This window comes from Triturus cristatus, chromosome 3_1 (genome assembly GCF_964204655.1).
Source record: "Triturus cristatus chromosome 3_1, aTriCri1.1, whole genome shotgun sequence".
Taxonomy (NCBI): domain Eukaryota; kingdom Metazoa; phylum Chordata; class Amphibia; order Caudata; family Salamandridae; genus Triturus; species Triturus cristatus.
Window position 1 is genome coordinate 215,918,577 of NC_140583.1, and position 23,716 is coordinate 215,942,292.

Genomic DNA, 23,716 nt, shown 5'->3' on the forward strand with positions numbered 1-23,716 from the left:
GACCCTCCCACAATATGAGCCGTCACACACTGCAAGCATTTAATATAAAGATCCGTTCCTTCTGGAAAAGCATCAGCACTGTACGCGCAGTATTGTGAGGGGAGGAGGTGTGGTCCTGTCACAGTACACCATGTGACATCATCCAACCTCCTGATGGTTGCTGTGAAGTGTGCATGTCCGATTGGCCGTTGGCTTCAATGCGGCCAATCTGACATGCGCACATTTGCCCTCTGAATCTGCTCTGTATGAGAGAACTATGTACTGTACACTGAGGGAGAGCTGGGTTGGCTCCCCAGCCAATCCCGATGCTGCCTTTAAGCTTTGGGTGGAAATACAGAGCATGAAAGCAGCATTGTGATTGGCTGTGTTTTTGCCTGTCACAGCTCTTTGTCGGCAGTCGGCACCACACAGAAGGAGGCACGAACTGTACTCGAAAAGGGAGAAAAAGGAGATCAGCGTTTTCAAGCCCCCTTGAATTACAGTGGTCAAGTGGCAGGAAAAGTAAGTCAATTTTGTAGGCTTATTGCCGCACCACTTTCATATTTTACCAGCTGCCGCTGCCAATTTGAAAAATGTCAGACTCCTTAGCCTTGCTAATGCTTCTTAAAAGTGTCACCTACTTTCTCTTAGTCGAAGCTCCACTCAAAAGGTGTAATACATGTTTGAAAACAACAAGTACTGCTGTAGTCATGTTTTCAGGCAGAAAGTATAGTGAAACAACATAGTTTTGGTTTCCTGTGTGACTGTAAGATGAACGTATTGGCATTTCAGTGTGGGGAATAGGCCAAACAAGGCAGCTGCTTTATCCACATCCGACAAGAGACACAGACTGCATCTTCATTTTTTATTAAGATCAAATATTAATCGCACTGTGAACTGCTGCTCTGACAATAAATAGCAATAACTTACTTTTCGTTTGTTCTTTGAAGGCTCAACCACTCGCTCTTCCACGTACAAGATAATTTATGTAAAAAAAAAACAAAAAAACAACAACAATGTTTCATCAAACCCCTTGGTGTCCTTTTATATTCCAGCATCATGCTCATCATATCACAGAAAGAGACAGGGACATACAAGATGGTCTGATGCAAAACATGTCACAAGCCAGATGGAGTGGCTGAAGGCAGGGTCTTGTGATGGAGGACAGGATGCTTGCACATTGGTCTGAGATGAGATAGTGATGTCCGGCCACTTGTAGGAAGTCCCATGACCAGTCTTTATTTTCTCTTTTAAAAAGTATGAACGATCATCCTTAGGGATTTCCGGCGGAATGCAGAAAATCCACATTTATCTTGAAAGCATCCTGTCTACAGAGAGGGACTCTTGATCTGTCCTCCTGTCTGGTAGAACGCACTTCAAATCCCAAGTGCATTTTTTGGCAGACGACACATTTTTTTAAATAAAAAACACAAAAACTGGAGAGTTTGGAGAGTTGCAATGGCCTGAGGGTTCCGGGCTGGGCCTGCTCATGCGGGGTAGACATGCTGATGAGTCCAGGGTCCAATGGAGGTGGAACCCCCCTCGGGTTTGGGCAGGACACCCCTCACGTCTCCACTGGACTGGGCACCATGCTGTTCGGTGTGTCGGGTAACTGGGAGGACAGGGAGGTGATATCACTGCCTGAAGAATTCCCCATGGAGCCGGATTCAGAGAAGGAAACCTATGGGCGAAAGAGAAGAGGCGCATGGTAAATGTACAGAAGGCCTACAGCTTGCATTACTCACATCCAAAGCAATCCACTGCCATCTACCTCCATAGGAAGCCAACCCAACATCAATCATGCCCCCAGACCTCATGTCAATCCCTCCGATACAACCATCCGAGAGCACAAACACAGGCGTATTACAGACGGTCTGCATCCCCTCCCTTACTGTAGTTCCAACACACACACACACACACACACACACACCATGAGATACTTGTATATTAGCTCAGGCTGACATCAGCCCAAATAAAGGCAAGGCTTCATTAAGAGAGCCCCCCTTCACCTTGCACAACAGAATCTGCAGTCCCACCCCTGACCCCTACTTTCTGCTAAAGGGCAGAGCTTCAGGAAGTCTAATCAGCAGCCACTTGCTAACAAAGCCTTCAATGAATTTCAGAGTTTGGATCTCCACCATGCAGCCCCAGGAATGCAGGCCAGAAATACACTTCCCCTGTCTGGGGAAGCTGTACTCCTCGCCATCTTGTGCCATGTCAAACCAGAGGAGTCCAAAATGGATTTCACTTTGCTTTTCGATTACTACTGTGAGCCAAACTTGAGAAGGCATCTGCTCCAGCATTTGAAGAACCTCCTTCCAAGGTTTATGTCCAGCCATTATTTTAAGCTTCCAACCCCTGACTGATCAGCTGTGCCTGCTGAAGCAGTGGTCTACCAGCAGCCTAGCACTACACAGACAGTTCGCCCACTTCTAGCGCCCGTCAAAAATACCAAATAAAGCACTACCTTCACATGGAAATAATGTAGCTTCTGTCTAGTACCGTGCACCCTCTAACTGTGTGCTTTGTCAAAATGCCTCCTCTACATTCACAAAATCCTGCATGAAAGAGGTATCCTAACTTAACTCTCTGATTGACGCTTTTCTTTTTCCTTTCAAAAGGCCCCTATGTCCCCTGTTCACCCTGTGCATGTCTTTTCTTTCTGGGCATAACTTTCACTAAGTCATTTGCATGTTTGCTTTAATCTCTATTTCTGAAAATTGCGCACAACTCATTTCAAAGATCACAAGCTCTCCTTTTTGAAAGCCATATACCCCTGCAAGCTAACTATACCTAACCATCTATTAATACACCAAACATCTGCATGAACACAGACACCTAACAGTGCAGCCCACCTATGGAACAAATGTTTAGTGCCATTCTAAGAAAGCATAAGACCTATCGAACCACTCATAGCTGGCATTCTATGAGTGCAGCTATAGATTACAGCTTAGTGCCATTCTGAGAGTGCAGAGACCTATAGAACTGCTACTCAGTCCGATCCTGCGGGTGCTGACCACATACAGAGGTGCTGCGGGGTGTCGTTCGAAGCGTGCGGCGCACCGGTGGGAGTGCTGTGGAGTGTCACTCTAGGAGTGCAGGCCTGTAATACATAGGACGTATGAGTTCATGTGATGTAAATGTACAAGTCACTTATAGAACTGCTGGCAAGAGTGCAATGAACACAAGCATGGCTACCCTGCTTAAAGTAATTCTGCACGTTCCCGTTGTTGCCTGTAGGACTGACGTTTTGTGTTAATCTATGAAACAAGTCGTGTAAAGGTTTGCTGCTTCTGTTTATGCATGCAGCCGGATGTTCTATGAAGCACCGTCTGTCATCTTGCGATAACTTCAAAATCTAAGCACACAGGCCTCTTAGAGATCTGCTATCGGTGGTTCTAAGAGGCCAGGTTGTATACACAACTGCTGCTTTCATGTCATTCTACGCCCACGGGCTACCTATGTGACTGCATTTATAATGCTGCTCAGAGTATATGTCAACTACAGAAATGCTGCTTTGATGCCATGCAAAGAGTATATTTTACCTATAGGAATACCATTCTACTGCACCTATGTGATGCATGCTTTAGTGTCCTTCTAACCACACTGGCCTGCTATAGGGCAGCCGCTTTAATGACACTAATTGGGTGCACACTGCTCCTGTAGGACAGCTGTTCTCATACCATGCCATTCTCAGAGTACAGACCACAGACACGGCTGTGGCATTGCCACTCTGAAATTCTAAGAGTACGTGCCAAACTGTGACTATATACAACACATAGTAGCAATGCTTTCAGGCCATACGAGGACCATGTGCAGGTACATTCTACGAGTGCATGTCATTCTGAGACTACATGCCACCTATAGAACCGATGCTTTCATGCCATTTTAAGAGTACCGACCAGATATAGGGTTGCGGCTGTGATAGAATTCTAAGAGTACAGGTCAGATGTTGGACTGCTGCTTTAACCCATTCTAAGCACACATGAAACCTATAGGACTGGTGTTTGATGTCATTCTAACAGTATGTCCTTTTCAGACTATGCTAGACCTATAGAATTAATGTTTTAACATAATTCTAGGGGTACAGTTCAGATGTAGGACTATTACTCTAAAGCCATTCTAAGAGCACATGAGACCTACAGGACTGATGTTTAATGTCATTCTTAGAGTGCGGTGCTACTCTTGGATGGTTACGGCTTGCAGCAGACATATAACTCACGAGGCAGATTCCTGTCCGGCGCAGCTCTTAGACACATAAGATTGGCAGTAGCAGACTGACACAATGCAGAGCCCTCCACGGGGCTGCTCTTAAGTGGTTACGGCTTGCAATAGACGTATGACCCACCAATGCAGAATCCTGCTCGGCGCAGCTCTCAGACACATAAGATTGGCAGTAGCAGACTGACACACTGCAGAGCCCTCCCTGATGCTGCTCTTGGGTGGTTACTGCTTGCAATAGACGTATGACCCACCAATGCAGATTCCTGTCCGGCGCAGCTCTCAGACACATAAGATTGGCAGTAGCAGACTGGCACACTGCAGAGCCCTCCGCGGGGCTGCTCTTGGGTGGTTACGGCTTGCAATAGACGTGTGACCTACAATGCAGATTCCTGTCCAGTGCAGCTCTCAGACACATAAGATTGGCAGTAGCAGACTGACACACTGCAGAGCCCTCTGCGGGGCTGCTCTTGGGTGGTTACGGCTCGCAATAGACGTATAACCCACCAATGCAGATTCCTGTCCGGCGCAGCTCTTAGACACACAAGATTGGCAGTAGCAGACTGACACAATGCAGAGCCCTCCGCGGGGCTGCTCTTAAGTGGTTACGGCTTGCAATAGACGTATGACCCACCAATGCAGAATCCTGCTCGGCGCAGCTCTCAGACACATAAGATTGGCAGTAGCAGACTGGCACACTGCAGAGCCCTCCGCGGGGCTGCTCTTGGGTGGTTACGGCTTGCAATAGACGTGTGACCTACAATGCAGATTCCTGTCCAGTGCAGCTCTCAGACACATAAGATTGGCAGTAGCAGACTGACACACTGCAGAGCCCTCTGCGGGGCTGCTCTTGGGTGGTTACGGCTCGCAATAGACGTATAACCCACCAATGCAGATTCCTGTCCGGCGCAGCTCTTAGACACACAAGATTGGCAGTAGCAGACTGACACAATGCAGAGCCCTCCGCGGGGCTGCTCTTAAGTGGTTACGGCTTGCAATAGACGTATGACCCACCAATGCAGAATCCTGCTCGGCGCAGCTCTCAGACACATAAGATTGGCAGTAGCAGACTGACACACTGCAGAGCCCTCCCTGGTGCTGCTCTTGGGTGGTTACTGCTTGCAATAGACGTATGACCTACAATGCAGATTCCTGTCCAGTGCAGCTCTCAGACACATAAGATTGGCAGTAGCAGACTGACACACTGCAGAGCCCTCTGCGGGGCTGCTCTTGGGTGGTTACGGCTCGCAATAGACGTATAACCCACCAATGCAGATTCCTGTCCAGTGCAGCTCTTAGACACATAAGATTGGCAGTAGCAGACTGACACACTGCAGAGCCCTCTGCGGGGCTGCTCTTGGGTGGTTACGGCTCGCAATAGACGTATAACCCACCAATGCAGATTCCTACCCTGTGCAGCTCTTAGACACACAAGATTGGCAGTAGCAGACTGACACAATGCAGAGCCCTCCGCGGGGCTGCTCTTAAGTGGTTACGGCTTGCAATAGACGTATGACCCACCAATGCAGAATCCTGCTTGGCGCAGCTCTCAGACACATAAGATTGGCAGTAGCAGACTGACACACTGCAGAGCCCTCTGCGGGGCTGCTCTTGGGTGGTTACGGCTCGCAATAGACGTTTAACCCACCAATGCAGATTCCTGTCCAGTGCAGCTCTTAGACACATAAGATTGGCAGTAGCAGACTGACACACTGCAGAGCCCTCTGCGGGGCTGCTCTTGGGTGGTTACGGCTCGCAATAGACGTATAACCCACCAATGCAGATTCCTACCCTGTGCAGCTCTTAGACACACAAGATTGGCAGTAGCAGACTGACACAATGCAGAGCCCTCCGCGGGGCTGCTCTTGGGTGGTTACGGCTTGCAATAGACGTATAACCCACCAATGCAGATTCCTACCCTGTGCAGCTCTTAGACACACAAGATTGGCAGTAGCAGACTGACACAATGCAGAGCCCTCCCTGGTGCTGCTCTTGGGTGGTTACGGCTTGCAATAGACGTATAACCCACCAATGCAGATTCCTGCCTGGCGCAGCTCTTAGACACATAAGATTGGCAGTAGCAGACTGGCACACTGCAGAGCCCTCCGCGGGGCTGCTTTTGGGTGGTTACGGCTCGCAATAGACAATGCAGATTCCTGTCCGGTCAGCTCTCAGACACATAAGATTGGCAGTAGCAGACTGACACACTGCAGAGCCCTCTGCGATGCTGCTCTTGGGTGGTTACGGCTCGCAATAAACGTAGAACCCACCAATGCAGATTCCTGCCCGGCGCAGCTCTTAGACACATAAGATTGGCAGTAGCAGACTGGCACACTGCAGAGCCCTCCGCGGGGCTGCTCTTGGGTGGTTACGGCTTGCAATAGACGTGTGACCTACAATGCAGATTCCTGTCCGGTGCAGCTCTCAGACACACAAGATGGGCAGTAGCAGACTGGCACACTGCAGAGCCCTCCCTAGTGCTGCTCTTGGGTGGTTACGGCTCGCAGTAGAGGTATAACCCACAATGCAGATTCCTGTCCGGTCAGCTCTCAGACACATAAGATTGGCAGTAGCAGACTGACACACTGCAGAGCCCTCTGCGATGCTGCTCTTGGGTGGTTACGGCTCGCAATAAACGTAGAACCCACCAATGCAGATTCCTGCCCGGCGCAGCTCTTAGACACATAAGATTGGCAGTAGCAGACTGGCACACTGCAGAGCCCTCCCTGGTGCTGCTCTTGGGTGGTTACGGCTCGCAATAGACGTATAACCCACCAATGCAGATTCCTACCCTGTGCAGCTCTTAGACACATAAGATTGGCAGTAGCAGACTGACACAATGCGAAGCCCTCCGCGGGGCTGCACTTGGGTGGTTAATGCTTGCAATAGACGTATGACCCACAATGCAGAATCCTGCTCGGCGCAGCTCTCAGACACATAAGATTGGCAGTAGCAGACTGACACACTGCAGAGCCCTCCGCGGGGCTGCTCTTGGGTGGTTACTGCTTGTAATAGACGTATGACCCACAATGCAGATTCCTGTCCAGTGCAGCTCTCAGACACATAAGATTGGCAGTAGCAGACTGACACACTGCAGAGCCCTCCGCGGGGCTGCTCTTGGGTGGTAACGGCTTGCAATAGACAATGCAGATTCCTGTCCGGTGCAGCTCTCAGACACATAAGATTGGCAGTAGCTGACTGACACACTGCAGAGCCCTCAGCGGGGCTGCTCTTGGGTGGTTACTGCTTGCAATAGACGTATGACCCACAATGCAGATTCCTGTCCGGCGCAGCTCTTAGACACAGAAGATTGGCAGTAGCAGACTGGCACACTGCAGAGCCCTCCGCGGGGCTGCTCTTGGGTGGTTACGGCTTGCAATAGACGTGTGACCTACAATGCAGATTCCTGTCCGGTGCAGCTCTCAGACACACAAGATTGGCAGTAGCAGACTGGCACACTGCAGAGCCCTCCCTAGTGCTGCTCTTGGGTGGTTACGGCTCGCAGTAGAGGTATAACCCACAATGCAGATTCCTGTCCGGTCAGCTCTCAGACACATAAGATTGGCAGTAGCAGACTGACACACTGCAGAGCCCTCTGCGATGCTGCTCTTGGGTGGTTACGGCTCGCAATAAACGTAGAACCCACCAATGCAGATTCCTGCCCGGCGCAGCTCTTAGACACATAAGATTGGCAGTAGCAGACTGGCACACTGCAGAGCCCTCCCTGGTGCTGCTCTTGGGTGGTTACGGCTCGCAATAGACGTATAACCCACCAATGCAGATTCCTACCCTGTGCAGCTCTTAGACACATAAGATTGGCAGTAGCAGACTGACACAATGCGAAGCCCTCCGCGGGGCTGCACTTGGGTGGTTAATGCTTGCAATAGACGTATGACCCACAATGCAGAATCCTGCTCGGCGCAGCTCTCAGACACATAAGATTGGCAGTAGCAGACTGACACACTGCAGAGCCCTCCGCGGGGCTGCTCTTGGGTGGTTACTGCTTGTAATAGACGTATGACCCACAATGCAGATTCCTGTCCAGTGCAGCTCTCAGACACATAAGATTGGCAGTAGCAGACTGGCACACTGCAGAGCCCTCCGCGGGGCTGCTCTTGGGTGGTAACGGCTTGCAATAGACAATGCAGATTCCTGTCCGGTGCAGCTCTCAGACACATAAGATTGGCAGTAGCTGACTGACACACTGCAGAGCCCTCAGCGGGGCTGCTCTTGGGTGGTTACTGCTTGCAATAGACGTATGACCCACAATGCAGATTCCTGTCCGGCGCAGCTCTTAGACACAGAAGATTGGCAGTAGCAGACTGGCACACTGCAGAGCCCTCCGCGGGGCTGCTCTTGGGTGGTTACGGCTCGCAGTAGAGGTATAACCCACAATGCAGATTCCTGTCCGGTCAGCTCTCAGACACATAAGATTGGCAGTAGCAGACTGACACACTGCAGAGCCCTCTGCGATGCTGCTCTTGGGTGGTTACGGCTCGCAATAAACGTAGAACCCACCAATGCAGATTCCTGCCCGGCGCAGCTCTTAGACACATAAGATTGGCAGTAGCAGACTGGCACACTGCAGAGCCCTCCCTGGTGCTGCTCTTGGGTGGTTACGGCTCGCAATAGACGTATAACCCACCAATGCAGATTCCTACCCTGTGCAGCTCTTAGACACATAAGATTGGCAGTAGCAGACTGACACAATGCGAAGCCCTCCGCGGGGCTGCACTTGGGTGGTTAATGCTTGCAATAGACGTATGACCCACAATGCAGAATCCTGCTCGGCGCAGCTCTCAGACACATAAGATTGGCAGTAGCAGACTGACACACTGCAGAGCCCTCCGCGGGGCTGCTCTTGGGTGGTTACTGCTTGTAATAGACGTATGACCCACAATGCAGATTCCTGTCCAGTGCAGCTCTCAGACACATAAGATTGGCAGTAGCAGACTGGCACACTGCAGAGCCCTCCGCGGGGCTGCTCTTGGGTGGTAACGGCTTGCAATAGACAATGCAGATTCCTGTCCGGTGCAGCTCTCAGACACATAAGATTGGCAGTAGCTGACTGACACACTGCAGAGCCCTCAGCGGGGCTGCTCTTGGGTGGTTACTGCTTGCAATAGACGTATGACCCACAATGCAGATTCCTGTCCGGCGCAGCTCTTAGACACAGAAGATTGGCAGTAGCAGACTGGCACACTGCAGAGCCCTCCGCGGGGCTGCTCTTGGGTGGTTACGGCTCGCAGTAGAGGTATAACCCACAATGCAGATTCCTGTCCGGTCAGCTCTCAGACACATAAGATTGGCAGTAGCAGACTGACACACTGCAGAGCCCTCTGCGATGCTGCTCTTGGGTGGTTACGGCTCGCAATAAACGTAGAACCCACCAATGCAGATTCCTGCCCGGGGCAGCTCTTAGACACATAAGATTGGCAGTAGCAGACTGGCACACTGCAGAGCCCTCCCTGGTGCTGCTCTTGGGTGGTTACGGCTCGCAATAGACGTATAACCCACCAATGCAGATTCCTACCCTGTGCAGCTCTTAGACACATAAGATTGGCAGTAGCAGACTGACACAATGCGAAGCCCTCCGCGGGGCTGCACTTGGGTGGTTAATGCTTGCAATAGACGTATGACCCACAATGCAGAATCCTGCTCGGCGCAGCTCTCAGACACATAAGATTGGCAGTAGCAGACTGACACACTGCAGAGCCCTCCGCGGGGCTGCTCTTGGGTGGTTACTGCTTGTAATAGACGTATGACCCACAATGCAGATTCCTGTCCAGTGCAGCTCTCAGACACATAAGATTGGCAGTAGCAGACTGGCACACTGCAGAGCCCTCCGCGGGGCTGCTCTTGGGTGGTAACGGCTTGCAATAGACAATGCAGATTCCTGTCCGGTGCAGCTCTCAGACACATAAGATTGGCAGTAGCTGACTGACACACTGCAGAGCCCTCAGCGGGGCTGCTCTTGGGTGGTTACTGCTTGCAATAGACTTATGACCCACAATGCAGATTCCTGTCCGGCGCAGCTCTTAGACACAGAAGATTGGCAGTAGCAGACTGGCACACTGCAGAGCCCTCCGCGGGGCTGCTCTTAAGTGGTTACGGCTTGCAATAGACGTATGACCCACCAATGCAGAATCCTGCTCGGCGCAGCTCTCAGACACATAAGATTGGCAGTAGCAGACTGACACACTGCAGAGCCCTCTGCGGGGCTGCTCTTGGGTGGTTACGGCTCGCAATAGACGTTTAACCCACCAATGCAGATTCCTGTCCAGTGCAGCTCTTAGACACATAAGATTGGCAGTAGCAGACTGACACACTGCAGAGCCCTCTGCGGGGCTGCTCTTGGGTGGTTACGGCTCGCAATAGACGTATAACCCACCAATGCAGATTCCTACCCTGTGCAGCTCTTAGACACACAAGATTGGCAGTAGCAGACTGACACAATGCAGAGCCCTCCGCGGGGCTGCTCTTGGGTGGTTACGGCTTGCAATAGACGTATAACCCACCAATGCAGATTCCTACCCTGTGCAGCTCTTAGACACACAAGATTGGCAGTAGCAGACTGACACAATGCAGAGCCCTCCCTGGTGCTGCTCTTGGGTGGTTACGGCTTGCAATAGACGTATAACCCACCAATGCAGATTCCTGCCTGGCGCAGCTCTTAGACACATAAGATTGGCAGTAGCAGACTGACACACTGCAGAGCCCTCCGCGGGGCTGCTTTTGGGTGGTTACGGCTCGCAATAGACAATGCAGATTCCTGTCCGGTCAGCTCTCAGACACATAAGATTGGCAGTAGCAGACTGACACACTGCAGAGCCCTCTGCGATGCTGCTCTTGGGTGGTTACGGCTCGCAATAAACGTAGAACCCACCAATGCAGATTCCTGCCCGGCGCAGCTCTTAGACACATAAGATTGGCAGTAGCAGACTGGCACACTGCAGAGCCCTCCGCGGGGCTGCTCTTGGGTGGTTACGGCTTGCAATAGACGTGTGACCTACAATGCAGATTCCTGTCCGGTGCAGCTCTCAGACACACAAGATGGGCAGTAGCAGACTGGCACACTGCAGAGCCCTCCCTAGTGCTGCTCTTGGGTGGTTACGGCTCGCAGTAGAGGTATAACCCACAATGCAGATTCCTGTCCGGTCAGCTCTCAGACACATAAGATTGGCAGTAGCAGACTGACACACTGCAGAGCCCTCTGCGATGCTGCTCTTGGGTGGTTACGGCTCGCAATAAACGTAGAACCCACCAATGCAGATTCCTGCCCGGCGCAGCTCTTAGACACATAAGATTGGCAGTAGCAGACTGGCACACTGCAGAGCCCTCCCTGGTGCTGCTCTTGGGTGGTTACGGCTCGCAATAGACGTATAACCCACCAATGCAGATTCCTACCCTGTGCAGCTCTTAGACACATAAGATTGGCAGTAGCAGACTGACACAATGCGAAGCCCTCCGCGGGGCTGCACTTGGGTGGTTAATGCTTGCAATAGACGTATGACCCACAATGCAGAATCCTGCTCGGCGCAGCTCTCAGACACATAAGATTGGCAGTAGCAGACTGACACACTGCAGAGCCCTCCGCGGGGCTGCTCTTGGGTGGTTACTGCTTGTAATAGACGTATGACCCACAATGCAGATTCCTGTCCAGTGCAGCTCTCAGACACATAAGATTGGCAGTAGCAGACTGACACACTGCAGAGCCCTCCGCGGGGCTGCTCTTGGGTGGTAACGGCTTGCAATAGACAATGCAGATTCCTGTCCGGTGCAGCTCTCAGACACATAAGATTGGCAGTAGCTGACTGACACACTGCAGAGCCCTCAGCGGGGCTGCTCTTGGGTGGTTACTGCTTGCAATAGACGTATGACCCACAATGCAGATTCCTGTCCGGCGCAGCTCTTAGACACAGAAGATTGGCAGTAGCAGACTGGCACACTGCAGAGCCCTCCGCGGGGCTGCTCTTGGGTGGTTACGGCTTGCAATAGACGTGTGACCTACAATGCAGATTCCTGTCCGGTGCAGCTCTCAGACACACAAGATTGGCAGTAGCAGACTGGCACACTGCAGAGCCCTCCCTAGTGCTGCTCTTGGGTGGTTACGGCTCGCAGTAGAGGTATAACCCACAATGCAGATTCCTGTCCGGTCAGCTCTCAGACACATAAGATTGGCAGTAGCAGACTGACACACTGCAGAGCCCTCTGCGATGCTGCTCTTGGGTGGTTACGGCTCGCAATAAACGTAGAACCCACCAATGCAGATTCCTGCCCGGCGCAGCTCTTAGACACATAAGATTGGCAGTAGCAGACTGGCACACTGCAGAGCCCTCCCTGGTGCTGCTCTTGGGTGGTTACGGCTCGCAATAGACGTATAACCCACCAATGCAGATTCCTACCCTGTGCAGCTCTTAGACACATAAGATTGGCAGTAGCAGACTGACACAATGCGAAGCCCTCCGCGGGGCTGCACTTGGGTGGTTAATGCTTGCAATAGACGTATGACCCACAATGCAGAATCCTGCTCGGCGCAGCTCTCAGACACATAAGATTGGCAGTAGCAGACTGACACACTGCAGAGCCCTCCGCGGGGCTGCTCTTGGGTGGTTACTGCTTGTAATAGACGTATGACCCACAATGCAGATTCCTGTCCAGTGCAGCTCTCAGACACATAAGATTGGCAGTAGCAGACTGGCACACTGCAGAGCCCTCCGCGGGGCTGCTCTTGGGTGGTAACGGCTTGCAATAGACAATGCAGATTCCTGTCCGGTGCAGCTCTCAGACACATAAGATTGGCAGTAGCTGACTGACACACTGCAGAGCCCTCAGCGGGGCTGCTCTTGGGTGGTTACTGCTTGCAATAGACGTATGACCCACAATGCAGATTCCTGTCCGGCGCAGCTCTTAGACACAGAAGATTGGCAGTAGCAGACTGGCACACTGCAGAGCCCTCCGCGGGGCTGCTCTTGGGTGGTTACGGCTCGCAGTAGAGGTATAACCCACAATGCAGATTCCTGTCCGGTCAGCTCTCAGACACATAAGATTGGCAGTATCAGACTGACACACTGCAGAGCCCTCTGCGATGCTGCTCTTGGGTGGTTACGGCTCGCAATAAACGTAGAACCCACCAATGCAGATTCCTGCCCGGCGCAGCTCTTAGACACATAAGATTGGCAGTAGCAGACTGGCACACTGCAGAGCCCTCCCTGGTGCTGCTCTTGGGTGGTTACGGCTCGCAATAGACGTATAACCCACCAATGCAGATTCCTACCCTGTGCAGCTCTTAGACACATAAGATTGGCAGTAGCAGACTGACACAATGCGAAGCCCTCCGCGGGGCTGCACTTGGGTGGTTAATGCTTGCAATAGACGTATGACCCACAATGCAGAATCCTGCTCGGCGCAGCTCTCAGACACATAAGATTGGCAGTAGCAGACTGACACACTGCAGAGCCCTCCGCGGGGCTGCTCTTGGGTGGTTACTGCTTGTAATAGACGTATGACCCACAATGCAGATTCCTGTCCAGTGCAGCTCTCAGACACATAAGATTGGCAGTAGCAGACTGGCACACTGCAGAGCCCTCCGCGGGGCTGCTCTTGGGTGGTAACGGCTTGCAATAGACAATGCAGATTCCTGTCCGGTGCAGCTCTCAGACACATAAGATTGGCAGTAGCTGACTGACACACTGCAGAGCCCTCAGCGGGGCTGCTCTTGGGTGGTTACTGCTTGCAATAGACGTATGACCCACAATGCAGATTCCTGTCCGGCGCAGCTCTTAGACACAGAAGATTGGCAGTAGCAGACTGGCACACTGCAGAGCCCTCCGCGGGGCTGCTCTTGGGTGGTTACGGCTCGCAGTAGAGGTATAACCCACAATGCAGATTCCTGTCCGGTCAGCTCTCAGACACATAAGATTGGCAGTAGCAGACTGACACACTGCAGAGCCCTCTGCGATGCTGCTCTTGGGTGGTTACGGCTCGCAATAAACGTAGAACCCACCAATGCAGATTCCTGCCCGGCGCAGCTCTTAGACACATAAGATTGGCAGTAGCAGACTGGCACACTGCAGAGCCCTCCCTGGTGCTGCTCTTGGGTGGTTACGGCTCGCAATAGACGTATAACCCACCAATGCAGATTCCTACCCTGTGCAGCTCTTAGACACATAAGATTGGCAGTAGCAGACTGACACAATGCGAAGCCCTCCGCGGGGCTGCACTTGGGTGGTTAATGCTTGCAATAGACGTATGACCCACAATGCAGAATCCTGCTCGGCGCAGCTCTCAGACACATAAGATTGGCAGTAGCAGACTGACACACTGCAGAGCCCTCCGCGGGGCTGCTCTTGGGTGGTTACTGCTTGTAATAGACGTATGACCCACAATGCAGATTCCTGTCCAGTGCAGCTCTCAGACACATAAGATTGGCAGTAGCAGACTGGCACACTGCAGAGCCCTCCGCGGGGCTGCTCTTGGGTGGTAACGGCTTGCAATAGACAATGCAGATTCCTGTCCGGTGCAGCTCTCAGACACATAAGATTGGCAGTAGCTGACTGACACACTGCAGAGCCCTCAGCGGGGCTGCTCTTGGGTGGTTACTGCTTGCAATAGACGTATGACCCACAATGCAGATTCCTGTCCGGCGCAGCTCTTAGACACAGAAGATTGGCAGTAGCAGACTGGCACACTGCAGAGCCCTCCGCGGGGCTGCTCTTGGGTGGTTACGGCTCGCAGTAGAGGTATAACCCACAATGCAGATTCCTGTCCGGTCAGCTCTCAGACACATAAGATTGGCAGTAGCAGACTGACACACTGCAGAGCCCTCTGCGATGCTGCTCTTGGGTGGTTACGGCTCGCAATAAACGTAGAACCCACCAATGCAGATTCCTGCCCGGCGCAGCTCTTAGACACATAAGATTGGCAGTAGCAGACTGGCACACTGCAGAGCCCTCCGCGGGGCTGCTCTTGGGTGGTTACGGCTTGCAATAGACGTGTGACCTACAATGCAGATTCCTGTCCGGTGCAGCTCTCAGACACACAAGATGGGCAGTAGCAGACTGGCACACTGCAGAGCCCTCCCTAGTGCTGCTCTTGGGTGGTTACGGCTCGCAGTAGAGGTATAACCCACAATGCAGATTCCTGTCCGGTCAGCTCTCAGACACATAAGATTGGCAGTAGCAGACTGACACACTGCAGAGCCCTCTGCGATGCTGCTCTTGGGTGGTTACGGCTCGCAATAAACGTAGAACCCACCAATGCAGATTCCTGCCCGGCGCAGCTCTTAGACACATAAGATTGGCAGTAGCAGACTGGCACACTGCAGAGCCCTCCCTGGTGCTGCTCTTGGGTGGTTACGGCTCGCAATAGACGTATAACCCACCAATGCAGATTCCTACCCTGTGCAGCTCTTAGACACATAAGATTGGCAGTAGCAGACTGACACAATGCGAAGCCCTCCGCGGGGCTGCACTTGGGTGGTTAATGCTTGCAATAGACGTATGACCCACAATGCAGAATCCTGCTCGGCGCAGCTCTCAGACACATAAGATTGGCAGTAGCAGACTGACACACTGCAGAGCCCTCCGCGGGGCTGCTCTTGGGTGGTTACTGCTTGTAATAGACGTATGACCCACAATGCAGATTCCTGTCCAGTGCAGCTCTCAGACACATAAGATTGGCAGTAGCAGACTGACACACTGCAGAGCCCTCCGCGGGGCTGCTCTTGGGTGGTAACGGCTTGCAATAGACAATGCAGATTCCTGTCCGGTGCAGCTCTCAGACACATAAGATTGGCAGTAGCTGACTGACACACTGCAGAGCCCTCAGCGGGGCTGCTCTTGGGTGGTTACTGCTTGCAATAGACGTATGACCCACAATGCAGATTCCTGTCCGGCGCAGCTCTTAGACACAGAAGATTGGCAGTAGCAGACTGGCACACTGCAGAGCCCTCCGCGGGGCTGCTCTTGGGTGGTTACGGCTTGCAATAGACGTGTGACCTACAATGCAGATTCCTGTCCGGTGCAGCTCTCAGACACACAAGATTGGCAGTAGCAGACTGGCACACTGCAGAGCCCTCCCTAGTGCTGCTCTTGGGTGGTTACGGCTCGCAGTAGAGGTATAACCCACAATGCAGATTCCTGTCCGGTCAGCTCTCAGACACATAAGATTGGCAGTAGCAGACTGACACACTGCAGAGCCCTCTGCGATGCTGCTCTTGGGTGGTTACGGCTCGCAATAAACGTAGAACCCACCAATGCAGATTCCTGCCCGGCGCAGCTCTTAGACACATAAGATTGGCAGTAGCAGACTGGCACACTGCAGAGCCCTCCCTGGTGCTGCTCTTGGGTGGTTACGGCTCGCAATAGACGTATAACCCACCAATGCAGATTCCTACCCTGTGCAGCTCTTAGACACATAAGATTGGCAGTAGCAGACTGACACAATGCGAAGCCCTCCGCGGGGCTGCACTTGGGTGGTTAATGCTTGCAATAGACGTATGACCCACAATGCAGAATCCTGCTCGGCGCAGCTCTCAGACACATAAGATTGGCAGTAGCAGACTGACACACTGCAGAGCCCTCCGCGGGGCTGCTCTTGGGTGGTTACTGCTTGTAATAGACGTATGACCCACAATGCAGATTCCTGTCCAGTGCAGCTCTCAGACACATAAGATTGGCAGTAGCAGACTGGCACACTGCAGAGCCCTCCGCGGGGCTGCTCTTGGGTGGTAACGGCTTGCAATAGACAATGCAGATTCCTGTCCGGTGCAGCTCTCAGACACATAAGATTGGCAGTAGCTGACTGACACACTGCAGAGCCCTCAGCGGGGCTGCTCTTGGGTGGTTACTGCTTGCAATAGACGTATGACCCACAATGCAGATTCCTGTCCGGCGCAGCTCTTAGACACAGAAGATTGGCAGTAGCAGACTGGCACACTGCAGAGCCCTCCGCGGGGCTGCTCTTGGGTGGTTACGGCTCGCAGTAGAGGTATAACCCACAATGCAGATTCCTGTCCGGTCAGCTCTCAGACACATAAGATTGGCAGTATCAGACTGACACACTGCAGAGCCCTCTGCGATGCTGCTCTTGGGTGGTTACGGCTCGCAATAAACGTAGAACCCACCAATGCAGATTCCTGCCCGGCGCAGCTCTTAGACACATAAGATTGGCAGTAGCAGACTGGCACACTGCAGAGCCCTCCCTGGTGCTGCTCTTGGGTGGTTACGGCTCGCAATAGACGTATAACCCACCAATGCAGATTCCTACCCTGTGCAGCTCTTAGACACATAAGATTGGCAGTAGCAGACTGACACAATGCGAAGCCCTCCGCGGGGCTGCACTTGGGTGGTTAATGCTTGCAATAGACGTATGACCCACAATGCAGAATCCTGCTCGGCGCAGCTCTCAGACACATAAGATTGGCAGTAGCAGACTGACACACTGCAGAGCCCTCCGCGGGGCTGCTCTTGGGTGGTTACTGCTTGTAATAGACGTATGACCCACAATGCAGATTCCTGTCCAGTGCAGCTCTCAGACACATAAGATTGGCAGTAGCAGACTGGCACACTGCAGAGCCCTCCGCGGGGCTGCTCTTGGGTGGTAACGGCTTGCAATAGACAATGCAGATTCCTGTCCGGTGCAGCTCTCAGACACATAAGATTGGCAGTAGCTGACTGACACACTGCAGAGCCCTCAGCGGGGCTGCTCTTGGGTGGTTACTGCTTGCAATAGACGTATGACCCACAATGCAGATTCCTGTCCGGCGCAGCTCTTAGACACAGAAGATTGGCAGTAGCAGACTGGCACACTGCAGAGCCCTCCGCGGGGCTGCTCTTGGGTGGTTACGGCTCGCAGTAGAGGTATAACCCACAATGCAGATTCCTGTCCGGTCAGCTCTCAGACACATAAGATTGGCAGTAGCAGACTGACACACTGCAGAGCCCTCTGCGATGCTGCTCTTGGGTGGTTACGGCTCGCAATAAACGTAGAACCCACCAATGCAGATTCCTGCCCGGCGCAGCTCTTAGACACATAAGATTGGCAGTAGCAGACTGGCACACTGCAGAGCCCTCCCTGGTGCTGCTCTTGGGTGGTTACGGCTCGCAATAGACGTATAACCCACCAATGCAGATTCCTACCCTGTGCAGCTCTTAGACACATAAGATTGGCAGTAGCAGACTGACACAATGCGAAGCCCTCCGCGGGGCTGCACTTGGGTGGTTAATGCTTGCAATAGACGTATGACCCACAATGCAGAATCCTGCTCGGCGCAGCTCTCAGACACATAAGATTGGCAGTAGCAGACTGACACACTGCAGAGCCCTCCGCGGGGCTGCTCTTGGGTGGTTACTGCTTGTAATAGACGTATGACCCACAATGCAGATTCCTGTCCAGTGCAGCTCTCAGACACATAAGATTGGCAGTAGCAGACTGGCACACTGCAGAGCCCTCCGCGGGGCTGCTCTTGGGTGGTAACGGCTTGCAATAGACAATGCAGATTCCTGTCCGGTGCAGCTCTCAGACACATAAGATTGGCAGTAGCTGACTGACACACTGCAGAGCCCTCAGCGGGGCTGCTCTTGGGTGGTTACTGCTTGCAATAGACGTATGACCCACAATGCAGATTCCTGTCCGGCGCAGCTCTTAGACACAGAAGATTGGCAGTAGCAGACTGGCACACTGCAGAGCCCTCCGCGGGGCTGCTCTTGGGTGGTTACGGCTCGCAGTAGAGGTATAACCCACAATGCAGATTCCTGTCCGGTCAGCTCTCAGACACATAAGATTGGCAGTAGCAGACTGACACACTGCAGAGCCCTCTGCGATGCTGCTCTTGGGTGGTTACGGCTCGCAATAAACGTAGAACCCACCAATGCAGATTCCTGCCCGGCGCAGCTCTTAGACACATAAGATTGGCAGTAGCAGACTGGCACACTGCAGAGCCCTCCGCGGGGCTGCTCTTGGGTGGTTACGGCTTGCAATAGACGTGTGACCTACAATGCAGATTCCTGTCCGGTGCAGCTCTCAGACACACAAGATGGGCAGTAGCAGACTGGCACACTGCAGAGCCCTCCCTAGTGCTGCTCTTGGGTGGTTACGGCTCGCAGTAGAGGTATAACCCACAATGCAGATTCCTGTCCGGTCAGCTCTCAGACACATAAGATTGGCAGTAGCAGACTGACACACTGCAGAGCCCTCTGCGATGCTGCTCTTGGGTGGTTACGGCTCGCAATAAACGTAGAACCCACCAATGCAGATTCCTGCCCGGCGCAGCTCTTAGACACATAAGATTGGCAGTAGCAGACTGGCACACTGCAGAGCCCTCCCTGGTGCTGCTCTTGGGTGGTTACGGCTCGCAATAGACGTATAACCCACCAATGCAGATTCCTACCCTGTGCAGCTCTTAGACACATAAGATTGGCAGTAGCAGACTGACACAATGCGAAGCCCTCCGCGGGGCTGCACTTGGGTGGTTAATGCTTGCAATAGACGTATGACCCACAATGCAGAATCCTGCTCGGCGCAGCTCTCAGACACATAAGATTGGCAGTAGCAGACTGACACACTGCAGAGCCCTCCGCGGGGCTGCTCTTGGGTGGTTACTGCTTGTAATAGACGTATGACCCACAATGCAGATTCCTGTCCAGTGCAGCTCTCAGACACATAAGATTGGCAGTAGCAGACTGACACACTGCAGAGCCCTCCGCGGGGCTGCTCTTGGGTGGTAACGGCTTGCAATAGACAATGCAGATTCCTGTCCGGTGCAGCTCTCAGACACATAAGATTGGCAGTAGCTGACTGACACACTGCAGAGCCCTCAGCGGGGCTGCTCTTGGGTGGTTACTGCTTGCAATAGACGTATGACCCACAATGCAGATTCCTGTCCGGCGCAGCTCTTAGACACAGAAGATTGGCAGTAGCAGACTGGCACACTGCAGAGCCCTCCGCGGGGCTGCTCTTGGGTGGTTACGGCTTGCAATAGACGTGTGACCTACAATGCAGATTCCTGTCCGGTGCAGCTCTCAGACACACAAGATTGGCAGTAGCAGACTGGCACACTGCAGAGCCCTCCCTAGTGCTGCTCTTGGGTGGTTACGGCTCGCAGTAGAGGTATAACCCACAATGCAGATTCCTGTCCGGTCAGCTCTCAGACACATAAGATTGGCAGTAGCAGACTGACACACTGCAGAGCCCTCTGCGATGCTGCTCTTGGGTGGTTACGGCTCGCAATAAACGTAGAACCCACCAATGCAGATTCCTGCCCGGCGCAGCTCTTAGACACATAAGATTGGCAGTAGCAGACTGGCACACTGCAGAGCCCTCCCTGGTGCTGCTCTTGGGTGGTTACGGCTCGCAATAGACGTATAACCCACCAATGCAGATTCCTACCCTGTGCAGCTCTTAGACACATAAGATTGGCAGTAGCAGACTGACACAATGCGAAGCCCTCCGCGGGGCTGCACTTGGGTGGTTAATGCTTGCAATAGACGTATGACCCACAATGCAGAATCCTGCTCGGCGCAGCTCTCAGACACATAAGATTGGCAGTAGCAGACTGACACACTGCAGAGCCCTCCGCGGGGCTGCTCTTGGGTGGTTACTGCTTGTAATAGACGTATGACCCACAATGCAGATTCCTGTCCAGTGCAGCTCTCAGACACATAAGATTGGCAGTAGCAGACTGGCACACTGCAGAGCCCTCCGCGGGGCTGCTCTTGGGTGGTAACGGCTTGCAATAGACAATGCAGATTCCTGTCCGGTGCAGCTCTCAGACACATAAGATTGGCAGTAGCTGACTGACACACTGCAGAGCCCTCAGCGGGGCTGCTCTTGGGTGGTTACTGCTTGCAATAGACGTATGACCCACAATGCAGATTCCTGTCCGGCGCAGCTCTTAGACACAGAAGATTGGCAGTAGCAGACTGGCACACTGCAGAGCCCTCCGCGGGGCTGCTCTTGGGTGGTTACGGCTCGCAGTAGAGGTATAACCCACAATGCAGATTCCTGTCCGGTCAGCTCTCAGACACATAAGATTGGCAGTAGCAGACTGACACACTGCAGAGCCCTCTGCGATGCTGCTCTTGGGTGGTTACGGCTCGCAATAAACGTAGAACCCACCAATGCAGATTCCTGCCCGGCGCAGCTCTTAGACACATAAGATTGGCAGTAGCAGACTGGCACACTGCAGAGCCCTCCCTGGTGCTGCTCTTGGGTGGTTACGGCTCGCAATAGACGTATAACCCACCAATGCAGATTCCTACCCTGTGCAGCTCTTAGACACATAAGATTGGCAGTAGCAGACTGACACAATGCGAAGCCCTCCGCGGGGCTGCACTTGGGTGGTTAATGCTTGCAATAGACGTATGACCCACAATGCAGAATCCTGCTCGGCGCAGCTCTCAGACACATAAGATTGGCAGTAGCAGACTGACACACTGCAGAGCCCTCCGCGGGGCTGCTCTTGGGTGGTTACTGCTTGTAATAGACGTATGACCCACAATGCAGATTCCTGTCCAGTGCAGCTCTCAGACACATAAGATTGGCAGTAGCAGACTGGCACACTGCAGAGCCCTCCGCGGGGCTGCTCTTGGGTGGTAACGGCTTGCAATAGACAATGCAGATTCCTGTCCGGTGCAGCTCTCAGACACATAAGATTGGCAGTAGCTGACTGACACACTGCAGAGCCCTCAGCGGGGCTGCTCTTGGGTGGTTACTGCTTGCAATAGACGTATGACCCACAATGCAGATTCCTGTCCGGCGCAGCTCTTAGACACAGAAGATTGGCAGTAGCAGACTGGCACACTGCAGAGCCCTCCGCGGGGCTGCTCTTGGGTGGTTACGGCTCGCAGTAGAGGTATAACCCACAATGCAGATTCCTGTCCGGTCAGCTCTCAGACACATAAGATTGGCAGTAGCAGACTGACACACTGCAGAGCCCTCTGCGATGCTGCTCTTGGGTGGTTACGGCTCGCAATAAACGTAGAACCCACCAATGCAGATTCCTGCCCGGGGCAGCTCTTAGACACATAAGATTGGCAGTAGCAGACTGGCACACTGCAGAGCCCTCCCTGGTGCTGCTCTTGGGTGGTTACGGCTCGCAATAGACGTATAACCCACCAATGCAGATTCCTACCCTGTGCAGCTCTTAGACACATAAGATTGGCAGTAGCAGACTGACACAATGCGAAGCCCTCCGCGGGGCTGCACTTGGGTGGTTAATGCTTGCAATAGACGTATGACCCACAATGCAGAATCCTGCTCGGCGCAGCTCTCAGACACATAAGATTGGCAGTAGCAGACTGACACACTGCAGAGCCCTCCGCGGGGCTGCTCTTGGGTGGTTACTGCTTGTAATAGACGTATGACCCACAATGCAGATTCCTGTCCAGTGCAGCTCTCAGACACATAAGATTGGCAGTAGCAGACTGGCACACTGCAGAGCCCTCCGCGGGGCTGCTCTTGGGTGGTAACGGCTTGCAATAGACAATGCAGATTCCTGTCCGGTGCAGCTCTCAGACACATAAGATTGGCAGTAGCTGACTGACACACTGCAGAGCCCTCAGCGGGGCTGCTCTTGGGTGGTTACTGCTTGCAATAGACGTATGACCCACAATGCAGATTCCTGTCCGGCGCAGCTCTTAGACACAGAAGATTGGCAGTAGCAGACTGGCACACTGCAGAGCCCTCCGCGGGGCTGCTCTTAAGTGGTTACGGCTTGCAATAGACGTATGACCCACCAATGCAGAATCCTGCTCGGCGCAGCTCTCAGACACATAAGATTGGCAGTAGCAGACTGACACACTGCAGAGCCCTCTGCGGGGCTGCTCTTGGGTGGTTACGGCTCGCAATAGACGTTTAACCCACCAATGCAGATTCCTGTCCAGTGCAGCTCTTAGACACATAAGATTGGCAGTAGCAGACTGACACACTGCAGAGCCCTCTGCGGGGCTGCTCTTGGGTGGTTACGGCTCGCAATAGACGTATAACCCACCAATGCAGATTCCTACCCTGTGCAGCTCTTAGACACACAAGATTGGCAGTAGCAGACTGACACAATGCAGAGCCCTCCGCGGGGCTGCTCTTGGGTGGTTACGGCTTGCAATAGACGTATAACCCACCAATGCAGATTCCTACCCTGTGCAGCTCTTAGACACACAAGATTGGCAGTAGCAGACTGACACAATGCAGAGCCCTCCCTGGTGCTGCTCTTGGGTGGTTACGGCTTGCAATAGACGTATAACCCACCAATGCAGATTCCTGCCTGGCGCAGCTCTTAGACACATAAGATTGGCAGTAGCAGACTGACACACTGCAGAGCCCTCCGCGGGGCTGCTTTTGGGTGGTTACGGCTCGCAATAGACAATGCAGATTCCTGTCCGGTCAGCTCTCAGACACATAAGATTGGCAGTAGCAGACTGACACACTGCAGAGCCCTCTGCGATGCTGCTCTTGGGTGGTTACGGCTCGCAATAAACGTAGAACCCACCAATGCAGATTCCTGCCCGGCGCAGCTCTT

The 23,716-nt window shown here is 53.0% G+C and overlaps 1 protein-coding gene across 3 annotated transcripts in view; it reads right to left on the reverse strand.

The window, feature by feature from the left end:
* Positions 1-830: 830 nt before the first annotated feature.
* Positions 831-23,716, reverse strand: part of ISL2 (ISL LIM homeobox 2) — a 119,789-nt gene continuing 96,903 nt past the window's right edge. For all 3 annotated transcript variants that reach the window (XM_085643689.1, XM_085643691.1, XM_085643690.1), the window contains exon 6: positions 831-1,660. In XM_085643689.1, the coding sequence (XP_085499815.1) occupies positions 1,544-1,660 (117 nt within the window). In that variant the 3' untranslated portion in view covers positions 831-1,543. The remainder of the gene's footprint in view (positions 1,661-23,716) is intronic.